Source organism: Arvicola amphibius, chromosome 9, assembly GCF_903992535.2.
Source record: "Arvicola amphibius chromosome 9, mArvAmp1.2, whole genome shotgun sequence".
Classification (NCBI taxonomy): domain Eukaryota; kingdom Metazoa; phylum Chordata; class Mammalia; order Rodentia; family Cricetidae; genus Arvicola; species Arvicola amphibius.
Window position 1 is genome coordinate 119,963,091 of NC_052055.2, and position 22,267 is coordinate 119,985,357.

At 38.7% G+C, this 22,267-nt stretch overlaps 1 protein-coding gene across 2 annotated transcripts in view; it reads right to left on the minus strand.

Moving 5' to 3' along the window:
• Positions 1 to 22,267, minus strand: part of Zfand3 (zinc finger AN1-type containing 3) — a 203,823-nt gene that overhangs the window by 128,669 nt on the left and 52,887 nt on the right. For both annotated transcript variants that reach the window (XM_038341748.2, XM_038341746.2), the window contains exon 2: positions 17,365 to 17,405. In XM_038341748.2, coding sequence (XP_038197676.1) covers positions 17,365 to 17,405 — 41 coding nt within the window. The remainder of the gene's footprint in view (positions 1 to 17,364; positions 17,406 to 22,267) is intronic.

A 22,267-nucleotide genomic window follows, 5' to 3' on the forward strand; every position in this document is an offset into this window, starting at 1 on the left:
AATTAAACATATTTATGTATGTACCTATAATCCTAGCACACAGGAGGCTGAAACGGAAGAACTGTTAACTTTTGAGGCCAAACTGGGTTATGGAGCAAAACCCTGTGTCAGAACGAAAAGGTCTCGCAGGGAGACAACTAGAACAGCCTCCTGCTCTCTGCCATAGTCTTCCTGCTTCTACCTACACTGACCCAACAGTCTAACCTACCTAGCTCCAGTTTAATTCCCCTCTGCCTCTTTACTGGTGGACGAAAAACAGTTCTCACCAAGTGCCACAAAGGCTAAGGAAAAGGTACCTTATGAGCCAGGTATCCTCCTAGCAAATTAGAATGGGTCATCCAACTCTGAGTCTGGATGGGTCTTGCCCACAATAACCATGGGTCAGAGCAAGAGAGCAAAGTCCAGAGTTCTATTTTACTATGTCTCCTGATGTCTGAGAAGATGGTGGTAGATGGTTTGGACTCAGGGAGTTTGCACAGGGGGGCTAGACTAGAAAGAAGAGAGAATTGCAACAGAAAAGACAAGAGATGGGAAGGATTTTAATATATTATACACCAGCCCCAAACTAAAAATATTTGACAATTCTTCCAGAAAAGCAGGATTAGGAATATAACAGATCTCAATACTGAGCTCTTGGGAAGTCTAGCACAGAAAGCCCAGTTCACAGCTACCTTTTGTGCCCTGCATTATTGAACTATCTTGTTGCATATGGCACAAAAAGTATATCCAAAAGTGAAATCTCACAGATCTGACACCAAGATCAAGAGGACAAAGTTACTCAATTTTACATTCAAAAAGACAAAAATTAAAAACTCAAACAGAAAAATGTTGGAAGCAAGGTTGACTTCCCAGGCAGAGAACACTATCAATCATCCCAAGAGCTTTTAGAACTGCTGGATGGAAAGGCTGCAGAGAAACCTAAACAGTAAGAAGCCATCAAGTCCTTCAGTCTTAAGATTAGGCTGGGGCAAAGCTCTTAGGGAAAATGATTATCAGCAAAAAAAAATTAAGTTTCTATGACCAGAGTGAATCAACAAGTATCTGAGGCTTTTCTATAATCTAAATAAAGGAAGGGAGTGCACAGGAAGAAGCTGTAGATAATGAGGTTCTGGGATGTAGATGAGCAGAGCCTGCACATCGCGGAATATAGTTCACAGAGAGTGGAAAGTAAGCCACTGTACAAAGGAATGAAGCTGCCAAACTTAGAGAAACATCACTGGGCATACTCTCCGAAACCTTGTGCCACAAGAGCAGGTGTGTGTGGATATATGTTTCAACAGATACATTCAACTTTTGTCATCTGATGACACTTTGGTGTTTTGAGGTTCCCAAAATACAATAAATGATTTTGCTAAATTGCACAGGTGCAGAGCAGTTGTGCATGCCTGAGTCACTAAGCTGGCTGTGACCTCAGAAACACAGCTGAGTGGACCTGAGCAATTTTGGGAGACAAGACACATCTCCCCAACTCTCCCATCCCAGTCATCAAGGTTTCCTGGGTAAGGACTACAGATTACCTCTCCCCACAGCACTTAATGAAAGGCAATAACCACAGCAGATATTTCAGAAAATTAACTTCAACAAACTTGAGGTTTATTTTCTTTTGAAATTCATTCTTGAGTTTAAAGCTTGAGTGTATGATTTTCAAGAAGAAAATCACTCAAGTTCAAATAGGAGGTTGAACTTGCCTCAGTTTAGTCTCAATTTAATTCTGGATCTGGAAGATGAAAACTTGAGTTTTTGAAAACAAAAACCAAAGCCAGAGAAATATGCAGACCACCCCAGGCTGAGTGTGAGGACCTCTGAGACAAAGGGCTCCGTCATCATTCTGCTTCTATCATTATTTACTACCTTCAGGGAGTATCTATTCATCTCCCTGACATTTTTCTTCTCTATTCTTTTCATACCTGTTACTCCTAATAAAACTACCCTAGCCAGGTGGTGGTCGCACATGCCTATAATCCCAACACTCAGGAGGCAGAGGCAAGCGGATCTCTGAGTTCGAGGCTAGTTCCAGAACAGGTACCAAAAACTACAGAAAAACCCTGTCTCTAAAATAAAAAAAAACAAAACAAAAAAAAAAAAAACTACCCAAAAGAGCTCATGGCCAGAATGCAAATGTCTCTATGAAATGTATGAAACACCTCAAGAATAAATATGAAACTATAAGCACATGTGCATTTTTCTTAGACAACTTAGGCTTTTATCAGATTTTCAGAAAAATTAGTGACCCACCCCAGAATTTACCATTACCCTTTCAAAGTTTACAATGAAAATATTGTTTATTAAATCTGACAATTATTACTCATTCTAATCTATTTCATTTGATATAATAATCTTCCAAGACTAAAATAATGAAACAATTCTCCTTCAAGTCTATTACTGTTAACTACCAAATAATGGTCACTAACTTCTGTGACTTCATCCATATCTTTTTCTTCTTCTCCTCTCTAAAAAATCTGAACACCCCTTTATACTTTCCATATTTCCATCTTAAATCAACGGTCATTAAAGTGTGGTTCCCAGACTACTGCCATCACCTGGGAACTTGTCAGAGAAGCAAATGACTGTGGCTCCACCCCAGCAGGGACTAAACTGAAAGCTCTGGGCCAGCAATGTGCTTGCTTTTTATTTACTTAATTATATGGGTATTTTGTCTGCATGTATTTCTGTCTATCACATGCAAACCCGGTGCCTATGGAGGCCAGAAAAGTGTGACAGATCTCATAGGACTTGAGTTACAGATGGTTTTAAGCTGGAAGTGGAAATCTGGTCCTCCAAAAGAGCTGCTAATGCTCATAACCAATCCAGCCCTCCAGCACCATGTTTCAACATGTCCTTAGGTACCATGTGCACAAGCTTCAATTCTCTGGTCTAATTGATCAAAGATTTAATGAATGCTAGCAATGTGCAAGGATCTCAGTTGTTTAATGTGACAATGTTTTGAAACTGATTTTAGACCTTTTAACATAGTCAGTCCTCAATCAAATTCATGAACATCCCCTTCAACTCCAAACCCTGCTTCCCATCACAGACTACCTATCTTCTTTTTCTGTTCAGCAGCTAAAAAGCCTTAGTCACATTTACTTTTTTTTCCTCTCCACATATGAATTCTAACAAAAACCCAAAGAATCTTATCCCAGGGTAATTTAGATCACCCTTGTTCCCCCTCCATTTCACCGTGATTTAGAATTTTATACTGTCTATATTATGTAAATCTAACTGATAACTTGCTCAGAGACAAATGAAAGAGCCATGAAAGGCTCAGAACTGCTACACTATCATCTTGCAGTATATCAAAACAATGGCCTTACTCAGCTCACCACTTAAGATCCTCAATGGCTTCAAACAGCTGCTGGATCACAACAGAATTACTATTTTGGCACTTTTAACCAAAATAAATGTCCACTGATATAGTCAGCAAGCCCTTCTCATGATCCAACACTATGCATTGTAGTGCAGCACCTTAAAACACCAAACATTACATGTCATGCTATGTTATAGTATGTTATTTATGTGTTTCTTCCTGGTTCCATGGAAACAAATGGCGCACACAAATCACTAACATAAGGCTCAGTGTAAATTTCTAAGACAGGATAAAAACCCTAAAATGAAAATGATCTTCATTTCACTTCAGATTTTTCTATTTCTCAGAACTAATTAGTTTATTTAAGGCTGACCTAGAAGGCCTCCACCTCTAGCTAATATATTCAGAGGAACTGATTTATCTTCCCAGTGTAAACAACAAACCTGTCAAAATATATGAAATTTTGGGGGTAAGGTGTCCATGAGGTCTCAAAGTATCTTTATTATTTCCTTACTTTTTGAGACAGTGTACCTTAACCAGAACTCAGTGATTTAGCTAGGCAGATATATCTTACCAGTACGCCCCTAGGAGCTGCCCATCCTCAGCATTAGCATTAGACACGTGCACTCCCCAACTTTACACTGAGCAACCTCTGCAAACTCCACAAAGCTATTTTCAGACACAAAGGGGAATGGTGCCCACAGCTGCAGGAAACTAGTAAGGAAGATGAATTGTAGAGAGGGAAAAAAAAAAAAACAGCAAACTCATAGTTTAAAGGGCAAAGCCCCACAGAGATGGAAGCAGCTTGAGTTTGAAGAACAGAGCCCTAAAGACAAGAGAATACATGAAACCAGCATGGGATCATTTTTGCTATTTTGCTGAGTACTGACAGGACATGTGTTAGGAAAGAGCCTTAAACTTAGAAATGCTTTGAAAGAATGTGAAGTGCTCACAGAAAAGTGCTGCTGGTTCCCACAACACAGAGTTGAAACCTTAGAATTGATTAACTGGCTCTAAAATGAGAATGGCTTAAAGAACTGCCTAAAAAAATCTTAAAATCAAGACCAGAAAATAAATTGTTTCCAAATAATTTTATTACATCCCACTATAAAATTTTGGGAGCTTTATAGGCATAGAAAAATATATAACACCAAACAACAAAACAGTGTTGATATCAAATTTAAAAAAAAATTAAGAGGCTGAGGAGACAACTCAGTGAGTAAAGCCAGAAAACTTTCAGCATAGACTAGGGAGGTAGCCAGGGAGCCAAAGGCGATTCTGATACCTTCTGTGAGAGGGCAAGTCAGTTTAAGAGTGTTGTCAGCAGGCAGTGGCAGCGCAAGCCCAAGGTGATCTCTGTGAGGTTGAGAACCGCCTAGTCCACAGGATGAGTTCCAGGATAGCCAAGGTTACACAGAGAAACCCTGTGTCGAAATTCATTCCTCCAAAAAACATGTTGTCACTGGGAAGTCGCCCAGCACTGAGTGAAGACCACACAGCTATGATAGATGTACAGAGGTCTAGACTTGATGTGACAATGGAGAAAAATAGAGAGAGAACACAATGTCAGGTGGATCTGGGAGGAGTCCGAGAGGAGGTACATATGGTCAAAACCCATTATAAAAAAATATTGTAAAAAACCAATTTAAAACAATTTATTCCTGTTTGTTTTACTTTATAGTTACTGTAACTGAGACTGCTTTTCCATTTCTTTCTTTAACATGTTCATTATTAATATATTTTAAAGACACTAATCAATGAGAATTTTTTTCACTGAAACGTTATAGAACTCATGTAAATACTAACAAGATTCTGGCAAAGTCCTTGGTTTTCTCTATATATAAAATTATGCTATCAACAAACAGGAATAATCTTGTTTCTTCCATTACTATTTAAATATCATTTAATTCCTTCCTCTGTCCAAGTGTTCTATGACTTACAAGGCTTTGTCAGGTAGGTGTGATACAAGCGGACATATCTTGATCTTGTTCTAGATCTCAGAGGAAGTGTTTCTACTTTCTTGCATGCAGCACAGTCCTGGCTGTGACTCTGCTCTGTTGTGTGTATGGGGCGGGGGGGGGGGGGAGCAGCACCTCTATATCTAATTCACTAAGGATTTTTATCACAAAGGGCTGCTAGATGTCACAACTGTCTTTTCTGTCCATTTTGGTGTCTGGGTAGTTTTTGTCCTTTGTTGTAGTGATATGAAAATGTACTGATGAAAATCATAACAATGACCTATTATGCTACACCACCCCTACATAATTGAGGTAAGACCCTTTTGGTTATGAAGCACATGCTTTAGATGGATGCACTGTCAAAGTCAGTTTACTAGTATTTTGCATACATGTTCACCAAGGATGTGAGTCTGTAGTTTCATTGTGTTGTGTTCTTTTCTGGTTTAATATCAAGCATTATGCTGGTACCAGAGCTTGTATTGGAACCAGCACTGGGTTTAGTTTTTTGGTTAAGTTGAGAATTGGTTTAGTTTTTTTTTTTAGTTTCATAGAATCAACAGCAAATTACCTGACCCTGGGGTTTTTTGTTGTTGTTGTTTTATTTTTTGGTAGGATGATGTTTATTACTAAGTCTTGCTATTCATTACTGGTGTGTTGAAGTTTTTTGCCTTCTTGATACAGTGTTGATAGGTTATTTGTCTAAGAACCCTCTCTTCTCTTCCAGGCTTCCAAGGTGCTGAAGTACAACTATTTGTAAGAGTTCCCATGATCAACTGTATTCTCTGGTGTGAGTTAAAATGCTTCCCTTCCATCTCTGCTTTTATGATGAGCCTCCTTTGTCTCTCTGATGGTCCAGTTAAAGGTCTGTCAATTTTGTTTACCTTTTTTTTAAGTGTATGGGGATTTATATTAGTCTCTACTGCCTTTATTCTAGTTTAATTTTTCTTCCCATTAGTTATCCCATTAGCACCCAGAGGTCACACTAATTTTCCCTGTTATCATTCAAAGTCTGGCATGCAGGTTGCTGCTGCAAGTGAAGTATATGTTAAATATAAAAATACAAACAATGCATTTCAAGTAGGTAACAGAAAAGATATGTGGGGACTAGAGGTATATAGCTCACTGGTACTGCACAGACTTAACATATGCAAGGTTCTAGATACTAACCTAAAGATCAAGTTCACAGGCCAATCTGGTGAGGGCCTCTTCCAAAATGACTCTAGCTTGTGTCAACTGACATAAAACTAACCAGCACAGAGTCTTACTAACCCAGACTGATCCTGAACTCAAATCTCCCGGCCTCTGCCTGTCTCCCAAGTGCTGGATTACTGCACCACCACACCCAGCCTTATTTTGATTTTTTTAAAAACTAAAAACTACAAGTAGTGTGCAAGTGTGTGCGTGCGCGTGTGCACGCATGAATGCATGCTCTGGCTACCCTGGAACTCACTTTGTAAACTAAGCAGGCCACAAACTCACAGAGATCTGCCTGTTTCTGACTTCTGAGTGTTGAGAGTAAATGTGTGGGCCACCACTGCCCGGCTAATATAGTTTTAATAATACTTTAATAATATATTTCATTAAAGTAATTTCATTGGATTCACAGTGAGCAAAATATATAATGGTCACCATGTGACAAGAGGCCACTACACTGTCACATCCTTTCACGGCTCCAGAGACTGGGGCAGTGAGAAGTTGAAGACATGACAGATACTCAGAAAAACTGAGATGGTATGGGCTGGGCTTTCTGGAGAAGAATCCATAGCACCCTGGAAGCTCAGTGTGTTTATTATATACAGTGGAGCAAGAGGCAGGGTTACTGCACTCATGCTAATCTAGGTGGAAGCAGTCTCTGCTGGGAAGCAGTCTTCACATCATAAATACCAGGGGAGAAACCTATGACGGACATTGTCTGCACTGCCAGAGTTCACACTTGGATGCCACAGGGAGGCTTTTTGCAATCCCTCCAAATCTCATGGTGGAAGGGAGAGACAGGGTTCAATTTTCTCATGGGTCTGAGACTGTGGGGTCTTGGTATGGCTGGACCTATGTCAAAAATACACGTGTACTCATCAAGACTTCACTCACTACGGCTTTCTTTATTTAATCACATAAAATGCTCAGTCAGCCATCATTTACACAGATATTTTATGCCTGTCATTTTTTTAAAAAATGAAAACAAACTACCTTTTTTCATTTCACATGCCAATCCCAGTTCCCACTCCCTCCCTTCCTCTTCCCCCCAATCCACTCCTCACACTGCCCCTGGGAAGGACCAAGGATACAGATTAACCAGGGAGAAACATTAAAAGATAATTTCTGTTCTAAGTGTTATTTACTTATGGAAGCGTTTTTAATTCTTTTCTACTAAGATGGTTTATTCAGTAATTGTGTAACACTTCACTTGTGGATAATAAATTTTAAAGATTTTTAAATCAAGGAAAAAATAACATTCAAAGTACAAAACATATTTTTAGTCATTTGTATTGGGGCATAGCGGTCACGTGTCTAAACGTCTAATGTCAAGATAGTAATTTATCTTGAAAACTCTTATAGGTGGCAGGACACTTTGAAGCCTTCTATGGTGTTCAAGCAGCATAAAGACAAACTTCTTGATAATGTTATAAGGTAGAAAGAGCTGAGGAATGAAGTGAGCTGACTTGAAAAAAATGAATAAACAAACTTTTTATGCTCCCCTTGCCATGAGTTCCCCTAGCCATAACCATCAACACACAAAAACAAGTAGGAAAGGACATTTTAAAAGAACATGTACCTCAAGGAATGGAACACTTGATCTTAAGTTAAAATACACGTCTTTAATAAAACTTTGTTATATCTGAGAAGGAATTCTTAAAGGCACTGGTAATATTGGACATTCAAATCATCTTTTAATTAATGTATGCGATAAAATCCAACTTAAAATGTGAACAACTCACCTGAAAAAACAACTCCAGCACTCTTGAAGCAGAAGCAAGGGAACCTTGTAGATTTTTTTTCTCACCCATAGACATTTCTAACCTGATAGAATCTAAAGATATCTAGTATTATCTTAAGATTTACTAACATTAAAAAAGGGAGTAAGACCAACTCTATCTTAAAAATAATTCCTACAAGCAAGAAAACCAACCAACTCACTTTTAAAATAATTCTTAGATATACTACAACGATGTCACAAATAGTGCTCTTGATATGCTCTAATATTTGGAAATATTAGCTTTCTTTATATCACTGAATTTTCTAAGACATTCCAAATAATGGATAAATAATGTAGCATCCTTATATTATTCTTCCTTTAAAATTATGTATTGAAAAAAATTAAAATAAGAAATTACTAACATAATATGTAATTAATATATTCACATGAGGAAAAAAGAAACATGCTGAATCCATGTTTTTAAAAGCTGGACCTAACAGACAACAACAAAGGCGACAAAATGTCTGCTTCCAGTGTCACCCAAGCTCTCTTCCAACCTTTCACTCAGAAAATGACTAAGAAGAGCACTGGTATTTTATACCTAAAACTCCTTTCTATCGGAGTGTATGTAACCACCATTTAAATCTAAGATCAATGGGTTTACAAATCTAGACGTCCTAAAAACAGAAACAGTGCTAGGCACTCAAGATGAGTACTTAGTGGACAGGCTGAGCAGACAGGAGCAACAAGCCTGGATACCTTGGGACCAGTGTCCTATTAATTGCTGGTGACGACTCATGAAAACAAATATGCCATGAATCAAAGGCACACCACTGTCACTTTACATAAAGCTGGCAAAATCAGCAACTTCTACAGATGTCAAATACTTTCAAACAAAATCATCTGCACTGGTCAGTTTAACATTGTATTAGCCTATTGCTCAGCTATTTACTAAGACAGAACAGACTTAAGCCTTACTGTTCATTCACTCAGAAAACTAGTGGGGTAATTATCAATAGCTGGTGTTAACATTCAGAAATGAAGTATGGGGCACTTAATATTCTGTTACCATCATTTTTTAAAATATTAGTAGATGGGGCTAACGGGATGGCTCAAGGGTCAAGAGAACTATCTTCCAGAGGTCCTGAGTTCAATTCCCAGGACCCATATGATGGCTCACAACCATCTGTAAGTGTAGTCCTATAAAAGCAGATGCCCTCTTCTGATGTGTAAATGTACATGCAAACAAAACACTCATATAAAGTAGATAAATAAAAATAGTTTTTAAAAAATCAGTAGAACCTGCAAGACTTTCATAGGACACAGCTAGAAATATGATGTCTAGTTTAAGTCCAATTAACTAGCTACTCATTTTTTCTAGAAACCTTAACAAAGTCCTATGTACTTTTTAAGTGAACTGCTCCAGAGATGTATTCTTCTTAGTCTCTCCCTACCTGGGCTAACAAACACCAAAATGTTGAATAAACCCATTATAAATTCTTTATTCATCTAATTTTTCTCTCGACATTATTATTTCAAAACAACTGATAATTTGTACAAAATAGAGAAACATACACAACATTACTATTTAACTGGGGAGTGCTAATTTCTTGAGTTTATTTGATATATCAGCTAAAAATAATTCTGATTTTAGAATACATGCAAATACAATACCAAAATACGGTCTTTCTTGAGGGTGAATTGGTAAATTATTAGGCTATGATGGTCTATCCAAAAACATCAGGGCTTTTAAATACTTGATAAAATATGAAACTAAAATTCCAGTATTAAGTCATTGACACATAATATTTGCTACTATCAGCTAAAGATAAAATAGTATCCCACAAATTCTAGGACTTTAATCATCATAATTTCATCTATCTCTGGAGATACACTATTATCTAAATAGTTACTAGTTTCATATGCCCCTACCCTTCTAAACAGTAGCAAGCAAAACTCAAAAACTACAGGATTCATTGGTTGAATGCTTAGGAATTTAGAGAGTTTTGCTACCATCTCTCAAATGATCACAAAGAGGAAAGGGCAGATTTGTAATGGCAAAGCTTTAAATTGACAAAGTCACATGAGGAAAGTTACAAAATCACTCAATGGAGTTAAGTTCTTAGACTCTTTTCCCCCAAAGTACTGATCTTTCCAACAGATATTTGTGAGTCAGAGCTAAAGTAGTATCTTAATTCCCAAATGAGTGTCAGTCCCACTCAGGGGCACCATGTTTTATTTAAAATATATTCTTTCTCAGTAACCACTTTGTTCTAATTGGCAAGGCAAAGCCAGGTCTCTAAAGCACACAGCTCGTTACATTCAGTTTGGATTACAAAAGCACAAGATGAAACAAACTGCATCGAAATGTACAAATTAACAGCTCAGGAGTATGGGACAGAGTGGTGGAATTAGACTGTAATTTGGAACAAACTCCACGGGGAGGCTGGGAACAAATCACTAGTGTCCTTATAAACCACACAAGGTTTCCAAATGAGCATATACACAGCCAGAGAACGGCTTTCCATAACTTAACCAAGCTGCTAAATATGGATATGAGGAAACCAATTTCTTTAACACTATTATGCACATGTGTATGAGAACAGGAATACCAACGAGGCAGTTTAACATCAAGACCTACTGTCACACTGTCTAAACATGAAACTCATCTTTGCCTTCCCAACGACAACGCACCAACAAGCCCACAATTAAATCACATTTTCAAACACTTTTTAAAAATCTTTTGAGACGCTAAACACGGGAGACTAAATCAGGAATAAAGCTTTGCTATGCAGTACAGAGAGGAAAGTTAACGAGCTAAAAGTTACACAAAAAGGCACAAGAAAGATGTTAAGAAATGGAATCTCACCACAGAAACAGAAAATGCTTTAAGACAAAAACATTCCCACATCTCTCTCCTTCCCGCCCCCCAACACCTTTCCCAAATTAACTAATCTGTGAAGCTTCCAGCACGCTTCTCTGATTTTCCCTGGAGATGTAGAGACAAATTATAACTGAACCCACAGGAAGGAGCAGGGAAAAGCAGGAACGACATGCTAATGGACCGACATGGCTCTAACCTGTTATTCCGTTCTCTAGAATCCACGTCATCAGAGCGTTGACAATTCCAGCTAATCTATCACCAGCACGCCTGGTCACTGTATACTATGGAGATGAGGACTGGAGTTCAAATACCTAGAAAACCAACCTCCGGTCTCCACTCTAAAATCTATTTAATCTTGGAGGCATGAGCTGCAGTTTCCTGTTCTGTAAAATGGAGCTATGAAACAAGTAACACTGGGCTACATAAGACAAAAGAGCTGCAGCAATCTCAGTCACCAGGACAATTACTTCAGACTTTAAACCCTCCTGAAAGCAGAACTGTAAATGCCCATACTCTTTCTTAATCTTTTTGTCACAAATAGTTATTCTTGTTCATATCCATGCACCCTCCTTCTTACAATGGTTGATCATGTACTGTTTTTAATTTTCTTTACACAGAAGTCCTCTATTTCTATCAAACCCAAAGTCTTAAGGGTCTTTTTCTTTCTTGTATCTAATAGTCAGTTTAAGAGTAACCCAAAAAAAGTTGAAGCCTACCTTTTGATATGAGTTCAGACTGTTAACAGACAGATCTACTTTAGATTCCAGGAGTCAACAAACACTGTGGACTTGCGATATAAAATTTTAGAGTAGTAAAAATCAAATTTTAGTTATACTTTAGTAACTTAAAGATAATGTCTTTTTTTTTAACTTGATATCCCTTCTTCAGCTAAAAGATTAATTTCAAAAGGGTTATAACCAGGAAAAGTATCCAAAACTCCACAAAGTTAACTAGATCAAGAAATGCTTTGAGTACCAATATTATGTGGCATCAAAGCTACAGAAGTACACAAAGAAATAAAAATCCCATGGTACTCAATACCACTTTGAGCCTATCACCAATTACTTCCCATCAGATAAGAGGAACCCCAAGTACACACAGTACAGAGACATAGCAGATATGTCAGGCTGCTCTTCATGCCTATTACATAAGAGGCTAACCATCTCCAAATCAAGTAGTTCTCATATCTGAGAGGTCTCTGAATTTCTTTGATAAAGAAATGTAAATTGGAGCACAAGCCCCCCTACATACCTATTTGTTTTAAAAAGTAGTTACATATTCTTAAAGTGGACTAAGTGATACAATGCTCCCACCGCCATCTCCAAAATATATCTATCTACAACTTGTGAATAGGAACCCATGTTTTGTTTTGTTTTTAAAAAAAGAGGGGGTCTTTGTAGATGTATTTAGTTAAAGATTCCTCAATAAAAATAATCCCAAATAAGGAACAGCTCTAACTCCAAAGTCACTTGTCCTTAGGAGACAGAAAACAGACTCACAGCGGACAGAAAGTCCACAATAGAATGACTAAAAGTCAAGGAACATCAGACCACAGGCAAAACACAAGATGATCTGCTTCTGCAGTTCTATAAAGAACCACCCTGCTGAAACCTTGAGTTAGGCTTTAGTCTCCAGGACTAAGAAACACTGTTTAAAGCAAATGAGGGCCAATTATTATGAAAACACTGGAACAGTAATTAAAACAGTTAAAACGACACAGATTATAAAAGGCAACAGCAATAGCTCAAACAGAATAAGCTCTGTGCAGCATCCGGCCATGGAAAGGCTGCTGTCTACCAGGTGTGAGGTCCTGGTCTAAGCCCAGAACCACAAGAAAAACATCTCAGGAAAGCCCATGCCATATAAGCATGAGACCCTGAGCAGTCATGTGTACTTAAAAAATAAACATAAATAAATAATAAAAATAAAAAGCCAGGCACAGGGGCACAAACTTGTACTCCTAGCATTGTGGAGACAGAGACAGGAGGATCCCTGAATTGGCAAGTTCCAGGTCCCAGTAAGAGTCCCTCTGTCAAAAAACCAAGCTAGATGGCTCCTAGGAACAACACCCGAAACTGACCATAGACTTCTACACATATTACTAGCACACACAGAGAAAAGGAAATGGATGAGACTAATTTTTAAGAGTGAAATCTCATTATCACTTTAAAATTTAAAGGTGAATCTCTGTGAGTTAGAGGTTACCCTGGTCTACAGAGCAAGTTCTAGGATAGTCAAGAATATACAGAGAAACCTTATCTGGGGGGTAAAACTGAATTTTAAATTGGTCAGCTAACAATCAGTAATTCATTAATACTTATTTTTAGTAGAAGTATTCCATAAAGATTAAAAAACTGCTTTCACTGCAAATAATCATCTCTCCCTTACTCAGTTTTAGGTAAAACAAGAAAGAGCATATGTCTTATTCTTAAATAGGAAATAGGTCTAAATTATCATTATTAGTTATCTGTTATAACTTCCCTTACAGACACATGTGTCTGAACACTTGGTCTTTCACTGATAGCTTTGTTTTGAGACATTGTGGAACCTTTAAGATGCTGGGTCTAGATCAGCAGTTCAGCCTTTTTAACGGAACGACCCTTTCACAGGGGTGACCTAAGACCACTGGAAAACAGATATTTACATTATGATTCACAACAGTGGCAAAATTACAATCATGAAGTTATAACAAAAATCATTTTATGGCTGTATTAAAGGGTCTCAGAGTTAGGAAGGTTGAGAACCACTGGTCTCAATGGAGGAAGAGGGTTCCTAGGGGTGGACCTGAAGACAGAAGCAAACAGCTTCATACTCTTATTGCCACAGTGACACAGCTGCCACACCATGCCCTGTCACAGGCTTTCGCTCTCACACTGTGACCAAAAATACATACTCATAACTAAAAACAAAATAAACCCCTTCTTTAAGTTGTCTCTGTCAGCTATTCTGTTATATCAATAAGAAACCTAGTAACAGTTAGACATTCTGCTTAAAAGAAACTGCCTACTATGATTTTTCAGAGTATTCTTCTCTTGGCCTATTATTTTATGTGTGTATGTCTGTGCATCACATACATACATAGTGCCCTTAGAGGCCAGAAGAAGACATCAAATCCCTGGAACTAGAATTAGACCGTTCTGAGCCACCAGGTATATGCTGGGAATCAAATGCATGTACTCTCCTAGAGCAGGCAGAACTCAACTACTGAGCAACTGCTCCAGCCCCATATGCTTGCTTATATTTAAAAAAAAAAAAAAACACTTTAAAATGAAATGCTCTGGTATCTTTTAAACTAGGTTACCAGTACTTATGAGCTATTCTTTAAGTGATTTCTATCTTTTAAATGTATTGCTCACCATTTTGCTTGTTCTGCTTTGTTTTGTTTTGAGAGAGATTTCTCTATGTAGTTCTGACTATCCTCAAACTTGCTACATGGATCAGACAGGCTAACTCATTGATACCCGTATGTCTTTGCCTTCTGAATGCTGGGATGATAGGCATTCACCACTACACCTGGCTTTTAATGAGCATTTAAAATTAAAATAGCTGTAGCCAAAGTAATCTTCATGCTGTCTTGTATGCATCTCATGTCAATAATATATTCCCTATGCTTTTCGATCTTCATAACCAAACAATACACAAATGCATTTTTAAAAGTTCAATGGTGTTTTTTTTCTTCTTAAAGAATTCAAATGCTGTGTGGGCAGGCAGAAGCAAGTAACAGAAGAGGGAAGAATTGACAAATGTGAAAGCATTATTTTTCTTGAAAGCATAGTTTAATGGACTCAAACTCAGCAGGCAGTCAAGAATGACTTCAAGGGCTGGAGAGATGGCTCAGTGGTTAAGAGCATTGCCTGCTCTTCCAAAGGTCCTAAGTTCAATTCCCAGCAACCACATGGTGGCTCACAACCATCTGTAATGAGGTCTAGTGCCCTCTTCTGGCCTGCAGACATACAGACAGAATATTGTATACATAATAAATTAATTTAAAAAAAAGAATGACTTCAAACTTCTGAATCTCCTGCCTCCATACATACCTCAGTGCTAGCATGTAGCACCATGTCCAGTTTACCTGGTTTATTAAGGATTGAGCCCAGGGCTTCATGCAAACTAAACAAGCTCTATCAACTGAACTGCACCACAGCCCTCTCCCAAAATGCTTTTTAAAACCTGTATAAAAAGGATGGACACAGAACAGCAGCAACAAGTAACTATAACCAAAGAAAGTAAAACTTTTAACAAATCTAAAGAAACATGAGGGCCACAAACTGACTCTGTTGATGATTTTGTTTGACTGGTTTTGGTTCTTCAAGACAGGGTTTTTCTGTAGCTTCAGGGCCTGTCCTGGCAATCACTACATAGACCAGGCTGGCCTTGAACTCACAGAGATCCATCTACCTCTGCCTCCCGAGTGCTGGGATTAATGGCGTGCACCACCACCACCCAGTTGATGATTTTTTTTTAAACATTATATTCATCCAGGGACATGAGAGAGTTCTTCCTAAGTATCTGGTGTGAACTACCTTATTCAAAGGTATCTGGCCTTCCCAAGGGAAGATCTCTACAAACTCCAATGGAGATCACCCTGTGGATAGAGCTACAATCTACTGCAAACTGTACCTATGTTCATCTGTCCTACTAAAGTTCTCATCATTGAAGAAATATTTCTTTATATCTGTAATTATAGCTATCAACAGAATACAGCCCTCCACAGAACCTGGCATAATGTGATTAAAATTGAATGAAGCTCAAGTTTACCAACTAAGCTTTTCTTTTAAAAACCTAAAGTATTTGACAAACTGCTAACTCTGAACAGATGCAAATTGGTAGTTTCCCTACTCCTACAATGGGCCAAAATTCCCACCTATCCTTTAGTTTAGGCACAAATGTCAAGGTTTAATGAAGCTTGCAGAATGACTGTTTCTTTGCTCAGATAGCATAATGAATCCAAGATGAAAACAACAATAACAAAAAATCACTTTGATTGGATTCTTCTGAGCCCCCTTCTTGATTGGGCTTTCCCTCTGCCTATGTAACTATACTGTAACAGACACACCCCAATATAAAAAGAGATAAACATTAACAGCCTTCTAATTAAAAAGCTTGCATCCTTAGAATTACAACCATGCACAACCACCCACCATCAAGTCTGCCTCTTCACACCTAATAACTACCAAAATATGCACTGTTCTAATCAACACTCACAAGCATGTCCTAAACACTCTCAGAGCATTAACTAAAAAGGACTTAGAATTATAAATTGTTCTATGTCATCTGAGACGTATGTGTATCTCCTCTACAACTTGGGAATGTCTTTCTCAAGAACTTGAAAGCCATGTTTTTAAAATTTAACTACCAAATCTATCTCTCAGAGTACTTTGCTCATTACCAGTCCATTTCTTCCGTCTCTACAGCACCTCTGCTTTGTCACCTGTGCCCAGTTCTTAAACTTTCCCTTGAAAGGTCCCTGCAACCACTATGTCCTGTGTACTTGAGTTCAGTTTATGCTATATCCTGTTGTCTGCTCCTACGGAGTTATCACTAAAATCTGTCCATAACACCCTATGCAGTACCCAAGCTTTGCTTGCCTTTGAAAAATTAAAAAGAAACTAAACGCATCTCATCAGTAAAGAGTAAACTGAATTATAGAAGATGACTGGCTATAAACTTCTCTTTGAGAAACTAAATTGGGGATTTTAAGTTCAGGAAGGAGTTACAGTTCAAGAACGCAATCCGTATGTGAGGATGGTAAAGCCCTTGGCAAATCCCAATCCTGTGTTTTACAAATGATGGATCTAAAGTCCAAAAAGATGAAGTAACTTACCCAAGATGATTTCAAGGAGGAATCTGATTAGAAGGGGCTAACTCAGCATGACTCGCTTCCTGACTCCAACATGAAAATATTCTTCTTGTGGTATTCTCATTGGTAAAGCAACATTTACTATTAATCATTTAAGTCAAGATCAGAGATTAATATACAGGACCCTACTAAAGCAGACACATTTTTTAAATTCCTCTGTACCCCAACAAACTAAGCAAACTGCATTTGATGCAAGTACACATGGCATGAAATTCTACTGCACTCAGAGAGGCCAGTTCAGCAATCTTAACCAATATCTGAAGTGCCCAGTGAAGAGAATCTGCTTTCACACATAAAGAAAACAAAGCCCCATGCAAAATCCATAGGAAGGCCATATAATTTAGATAATCTTAAAATAACCAAAAAGGAAAAAATAAATTGTTGGGGGAAAAAACAAAACACAAAAAAACAAAAAACACCCAAACCCTTTTCTGCACTTACCAGCAAAGCATTTGGAACAGAGATTCATAGTCTTGCTGGACCTGGGGCAAAAAAAAAAAAGAAAGAAAGAAAGAAAAGAAAGAAAGAAGAGCTAAAAATTCCATATCACTCTAATCAAAACAAAAAATTAAATGCAGGCAAAGAATTTACTGGCCAGACAACTGCTCTAATAAGCTAATTAATACAAGTCTGGCCAGCTATCTATCCCATCCCCAACAAAACAAAAGCAAACAAAACCAAAGTAAAATGCATGGGTTTTTATTTTTACCTTTGCATGTACCGATGCTTTATTTTATTTGCTGTAATTCACAGCTGGGGCAGCCATACCTTTCGGAGTACTGTAGTAGCCCTGGAGTCAGTTCATCTCCCAGAGCTCACCGCAGTCCCCTCTGTGAAGAGCAGACATGCCTATAGAGGAGTTCTAAGCTTTGCTCCATAATCACAGGCGTCTGGTTTCCCATCACAACTTTTATCCCCTTTTCAATCTTCTCATTCAGATCCTGGTCATACTATGACCTTGTTGTTTAAATTTTTTCCTTTAGCTGTTCTCAATCAAATCATTTCCTTGTTTCTTTTCATCTGTTAATAATAGCTATAATTCACTGAATACTAACTTGGATGGGCATTTAACATACATTATCTTATTAATCACCCCAGACTCCCTAAGATGGGCATTACCATATTGCTTTGCTTCACTTTTTTTAAAAAAATTTCACATTCATGTCTATATAACCAGAAAACAATGCCACAACTGGCTACAAGTAATGAATATTAAGAAAATGTCCCCGTCTCTTCCAAGATAAGTCTTAAACTGAGGGGATCTTAACAATCACAGCATACCCTCTCATCCCCATTTGACCAGCCAGCAACTTTCCCGAGATTCACATTTAGAGACTGCAGATGCTGACCTCTGACCTCTCTGAGACCATCGTGTCGTCCGCCTTTAACAACACAGCACCTGGCAGCACACAGCCAGCCAGGGACTAAATAATCAATTACATGCCAGGTGCCACTGAGGCGTACCTGAGCCATCCCGCTCGAAGCAAACTCATTCTTAGAACTTAGAACTTCCAAAGACCTCCAAGAATACTCTACATTGGGCAAGCTGGCCTATTTGCAGCTTCATTCCTAAGCAACTTTCCTCCCAACACTAAGCCTTTAGCCAGAGTTGCCCTGAAAAATAGAATAAGCCAATTTTCTTCTGTCCTTTTTACTAAATTTTACAACTTAAGCCTCAGATCTGGTACATACCAATCATCCCACCAAATGGGGAAAGGAAGTTGATGCCAGAAGGAGCCACACAGTGAAGTCAAGGGCAGCCTGGGCTACATAGCAAGACCTTGTCTCATAAGATCAACAACCACAATTTTAAAGTGAGGGAGGGTTGAGGGGAGCTTCCCACAGAAAGTATTTACTATCTATGCCAAAGATTACAGGACAGTAAATACATGATTCTCATTTAACTCCAACATCTGCTCTTTTTACCATGAAAAACAAGGATGTCTGTTCGTCACGAAAGCTGAAGGATGCACACCAATACCAGCCTTACCAACAAGTAAGAAAAATATTCAGGGAAGAGGAGACAAAAATGCATTTTTTTTTTCAGTCTTCCTGATCTCTTTTCAGATTGTTTATTCAAAGTGCCAAATCAGAGCTCTCACTACCCAAGAGTCTGCTGACCACACTTACCCACCTCTATAAACAGCAACACTTCTTCCCAACTGCTCAAATCACAATCTCATGTGAAGTTTATACTCTCCTTTTCTGCTGTTTTTTGGATAACACTCAGCAAGGCCCACAGCTCCACTTGCAACTGTACTTGTTACAAACCTGTCCCACCAACGCTCGGCACCACTGACACTTGCCACTGTAAATTACTCTCCACTATATCCTGCCTCTCTACAGTGATTTCCCACCCACCCCAAAAGTCGGATATGCCTCTCTCTCTCCCCCCTCCCCCTTTCCCTCTCCCTCTCTCTCTCTCTCTCCACCAAGTGAATTTCCAGTCATTAAACTTGGGTAGTCAAGATTGGCAGCAAGAACCATTACCAGCTAAGCCATCTTGTTGGCTCTCATTTGGTATTTAACAGGCAACCAAAACATGTAAGTAATATTAAGAGATGAATCCTTTCCAGATGCCTGAACCATGAAAAACCTAAGTAGAATTTTTAATGTATTTTGTAGTGTGTGGTGACCATTATCTAAAATTCCTGTGGCTGTCAGGTTCCCACACATCTGGAGCTCTAGGGACAATGCCACCCTTACTCAGGAGTCAACTGGGAAAAAGACACTATAAAAGGTTTCTTTGAAACAAGATAGGGGTTTAAAGTCAGGTTAACACTGTTACTGCTTTGATAAAATTATATTTAATGTTCTTCACTGGTTGTACATATACATACATAGTTTTTTATACAAAATTGGGGAGGGGGAAAACATGTAAGCAAAAACTAAAGACAGGTTATAATTCTACCTCATATGTCATCCTACTAGTATATGACATGCTTGTTTGGATTTTTATGGGTAGACATGTATAACTCAGAATTTATTGCATTTAACAGTAAGTAGTGTGTAGTATGCTCAAACCACACACTTTCAAATATAACAAATATTACATAGAAAAATCCATGAAAATTCATGTTTTCATTTTACATGTATACTTACTATTTCTGGCCCATTTCTTTTGCTGCTCTATAATGCGGTTTTAGGCTGGACAATGTTGTAGACACTATTAATCCACTGCATAGTCACACAATACTTAGCTGAACTCTTATTATTATATGCGTTACCTTTTTCCCAGCTATTTTTCTATTATAAATATTGCCACCGTGAACATTTTTAATCTCTGGTAATGAACCTGTGTCTGAATAATTTTTCTTTGAAATCATTTCTGAAAGTTTACTAGATGATAAAGTGTGAATTTCATACATGCTGTGAAGCTGCTTTCTGGATAAATTTTACACACTTCTTTCAAATAATTCTCACCAATACTGAGTATTTTTATTTTGAAATTTTGCTTTATAAAGAAATTGTCTTGTTTAATGATGTGTTTTCCTCCTCCCCAATTTTGTATAAAGGACAACTTTAACTGTATTACTATGACATCAATATTTGAAGATATTAATTTTGGGGACATCAATTTTTCAACAAAGAAAAAAATCTCAAAATGGAGGTAAAACTGCTCTCTGGTTCTCCCAATCTCCAGACCAGCTCCAGCCATCATCTCCACCAATACCAAAGTGGGAGACGTGCTGCCATGATTCAGAGAAAGCCAAGCAGGTAAAGGAGTTGGACTATTGGTCATCTGAATTTTGAAATTAGAGAATAGGGCTTTTTTGATGTTCATATTATATACGTGGGAAAGGGGGTGCACACACATGCATCTGTGTATTTACATGTGCATGTGGGTGCACATACATGGGTGTGTACCTTCCTCAACCACTCTCTCCCTGTATTTTACATAGGTAGCAGGATCTATCACTGAGCCTGGTGCTTGCTGATTCAGTTAGTCTAGCTAGTCTTGCCCCAAAGATTTCCTTGCCTCTGCCTCCTGAGAGCTAGGAAGGATTTCAGGCAAGCTGCCCAGATTTTACATGGTTTCTGGGGATCTAAACTCCAGTCTACAAGCTTGCATGGCTAGCACTGAGTCATCTCCCAGGTGAGAGTTTTAAGAGAGCTTTTTCAACAGGGAAAGTGCTTACACTGTCGAAGCATGAGGGCCTGAGTTCAACCCATCGCATCCACAGAAAAACAGAGGCGGTAGTAACACATCTGTAACTCCAGCACTGAGGTTGGAAGGGCAAGGGGAACCTCCAGGGACTCTAGCGTAATTAATGAGCTCTAAGTTCAGTAAGAGACCCTATCTCAAAACATAAGGTGGAGGGGATGGAGGGGACTGTTGCTCTCCGAGAGGACCTGAATTCGTTCCTAGGACCCAAGTCCAGGATATCCAATAGCATCTTCTGACCACAGGTACCAAAACATATACGAGGAACAAACATACATGCAGGCAAAACACTCATACACATAAAAATAAATAAGTCTAGGGGCTGGAGAGATGGCTCAGAGGTTACCTGGCAACTTTTTGAGTTATAAAAGAAACTTCAGTGGCTGAGGAAGTAAGCTGGACCGCGGTGGAAACTGTGATGATGTGGAGGTTACAGCAGAAGCAGTGAGACAGAACAGTTAGGGCAAGAATGGAGGTGACACCTGCAGCTGTGCTGTTGGTTGAAGTGGTAGACGGGCCACTGTGGAGACCAGGACATGAATACCAAGGTGAAGGATAGAACACGGAGGAACAGGAGAAAATGTCTATATGAAGCAGGAAATGTTGGTACAGTCATGGTACCAGTAGAAGTAAGATTTTAGGAATAATAGTGGGCAACACAACCAAATTGTGAACTGGGGGAGGGGTGGTTCTGGTGAAAGTCGTAGTTCCTGTGATGGGCAGAGCACCAACAGACTGGTGAAATGACAGGGAAGGGCTCTGGTGCTTCAGGAGAGAGTGTGGAGAGCTGGCAGCAAAGTTGTCCCACACACAGAGCAGCTGCTGCAGCTGACAAAAACCTTCCCTGTTAAGGACTGTCACAGCAGTATGCAACTCTGCAGCTGTCTACTAATGCAGTAAAGTCTCAATCTGATGCCACACTTCACATCTTCTGTCTCTTGTAGCTTTGTCTTCTTCCTTTTGCTTTGGCTGCAGTGATTACACACTCCTGTAAACTGTGGTATTAATATCAGGATTGAAATGCTAACAATTTTTTTAAAGATTTATTTTGTGTGTGTGTGTGTGTCTGTATCTGTTATATGTGTGTAGATGCCCTTGGAGACAGTCTGATGGAAGTGCTGGGAACCAAACTCCGGTCTCTGGAAGAGCAGCAAACATTCCTAACCATAGAGCCATCTC